The sequence below is a fragment of the Aplysia californica genome, unplaced genomic scaffold (genome assembly GCF_000002075.1).
Source record: "Aplysia californica isolate F4 #8 unplaced genomic scaffold, AplCal3.0 scaffold00037, whole genome shotgun sequence".
NCBI classification, from domain to species: domain Eukaryota; kingdom Metazoa; phylum Mollusca; class Gastropoda; order Aplysiida; family Aplysiidae; genus Aplysia; species Aplysia californica.
Genome location: NW_004797307.1, coordinates 2,010,560 through 2,012,943, shown reverse-complemented (window position 1 = coordinate 2,012,943; position 2,384 = coordinate 2,010,560). Strand labels below are relative to the sequence as shown.

The window sequence follows — 2,384 nt, the reverse complement described above, 5'->3', positions numbered from 1 at the left end:
CCCCCCCCCCCAAACAGGCTATTGGGAGGAAGGTTTTTAAAAGTATTTTCAGAGAGTGTTGACTCAAAACTATTAACAAAATTACCTGTAGAAATGCCAATGCATTAGATCCAAACTGCTTGGCGTTGCCCCAGAAAAAGTGGCCTGGAACTATTGTTGGTTCACCGGGGCGTCTGATGAGGCAAAAACATTACAGTGATGAAGATGTTACCTCATTAATCTTGTCATATAGAGAGGGTTTGAACAAACATTCATTACAATCAAATTGCAGTAAAACAAAAGAGATTTTGAACAAACATTCATTACAATCAAATTGCCGTAAAACAAGAGAGGTTTTGAACAAACATTCATGACAATCAAATTGCCCTAAAACAAGAGAGGTTTGAACAAACATTAATTTTGTTACAATTAATGAAAAGCGCAGGAAATGAGAAATAGAAGAGATTACAGGTGTAAACCATATTATTTAGACAATAAAGCAATGTCGAGACATATTATAGGCGAAATACAACTCCTCACTATATCCAAAGCTGCATTCGATGGTTTTTAATACCGATTACATCATATCAAAATGACATTTTTTAAAGCACATCAAAGACAGAATTTCTCTTCCAACATGTTCCTAATAGTACCTAGTAACATACAGATCCTCTGTCCTGAAATCAAATCACATGACACAGCACGGAACAATGGTGATAGCTAATATATCTTTGCAGTGCACTCTCTTCCAATTATGTCCTTAACGAAATGAGGTCAAACATTTGTGGCGCAACTTATTGTCAAATATTTCCTAAACTATCGAACATTAACTCTCCAGCTTTTGCACAATGACTTGTTTCAGTCTGTCTTTACAGATCTATACTTTTACCAACACGTATTAGCTGTATTCTAGAATTTCCTTTAATAAAAGCTAATTAAAAAATCCAAGAGAAATTTCTACAGATTTTAAAAGATTAACAGTTGGGGCAATATTGATTTCAAAAACAAGTCAGTCATTTTTTTTTCTAACCGTGGTATTATTTTTATTGCATGCATGACTTGAGAAATTTTAGTGCAAAAACGTGTTCACTATAAAATTAATTTCTTGTAACAAGTTTAGCCTATAAAAAGTGTCATTGGTGAGCTGTGACGTAGACCATATGCGTATATAAATATGTATGAGAAGCTGGAAGTGCTGTGAACAATCCCATTTTCTGTGTGACGGAGATTTATAGTATTTTATATAAATTCAAGAAGACAAGTTTTTTAAATCTAGTCTCAATTTGTTGTGAAAAGATGTGATTAAGTTAAGACAAATTGGTACAAAACGCAGTTGAAAGTATGGATGACATTGATTCCCCCTTTAAACAGATACGATATTTGAGGATACGTTGCTCAACGAAGTTTTGACAGCACAGTAGTGCATTCTCTGGATACTTCAGATGGTGGGTTTGAGATAGCCGTGGCACTTGCACAGAGACAAAGGTTAAAGTTACAGTTTTACAGGCTGCTGTCCCCCCCCCCCAAATCCTGTTTCGCAATCCCAGAGACAGGATGTTATTTTGAACTATCCTCAGGGAAACAAAAAGTTGGCACTCCGGAAAAGCGCTACAATGAAAACCCTGAAAGTGTCTCCGACGGATTTTAACATTAATTCATTGACATGGAAGAGATTTGTTCAAGACAGACCCAGTTGGAGAGCAGCAGTCTCAATGGGCAGCAAGTGATATGCGTCTTCACGGATGAGCAATTCTGTAGCCAACAGAGAAACTCGTAAGCTGCCCACATCCACTAGTGGAAATGAAGTTTTTAAATGCTCCAAATGTGACAACCTTTTCTCAGCCACAGTTTGTCACATTAGCTACTGCAGAAGCCAAAGCTTCAAGTCGTCTCTTTCAAAACGAAGGGGATTACATCTGTCTGATCAGCAGCAAAGTAAAGCCAATGTTGCGGCACATTTCCTACCATCATACCACAATGAGAAACACGAGTGTGCAAGTTTAATTGTGTGCATGTTGTTTCATGCCTTTTAAAGTTTCAGATAAAGAAAGCAGAATAAAAAAAAAATACATGTTTGAATAATGAAGTTATGCCCCGCAACAGCGCATCTTCTAGTGTTGTCGAATAACCGGAAAACGTGTCCTCAACGAGATAATTGTTAATTGTCCTGTTTTTCTCAAGGGATATTATGCTCCTCTGCAGATGCGCTGGCCATCATTAGACATTTATATTATGATAATAATAGACTGAATTAATATAGCGCTCTATCCCATACTAGTATAAGCCCTGGGTGTTTTACATTGACAGACGAATATTCTGTTATTATAATAATGAATCATTTGAAAACACCTTTACTGTGTTAAAAACGATTGCCCCCTTTTCTTTGTGCGTATGTATGGGGGCGG

The 2,384-nt window shown here is 36.8% G+C and overlaps 1 protein-coding gene across 1 annotated transcript in view; it reads right to left on the bottom strand.

Moving 5' to 3' along the window:
- The window catches only part of LOC101851104 (cytochrome P450 7A1), a 23,324-nt gene that overhangs the window by 10,590 nt on the left and 10,350 nt on the right, over window positions 1–2,384 (bottom strand). The window contains exons 2-4 of the mRNA XM_013091462.1: window positions 1,665–1,770; window positions 645–656; window positions 86–173 (exon numbers count right to left, since the gene is read on the bottom strand). Of these exons, the coding sequence (XP_012946916.1) occupies window positions 86–173; window positions 645–656; window positions 1,665–1,770 (206 nt within the window). The remainder of the gene's footprint in view (window positions 1–85; window positions 174–644; window positions 657–1,664; window positions 1,771–2,384) is intronic.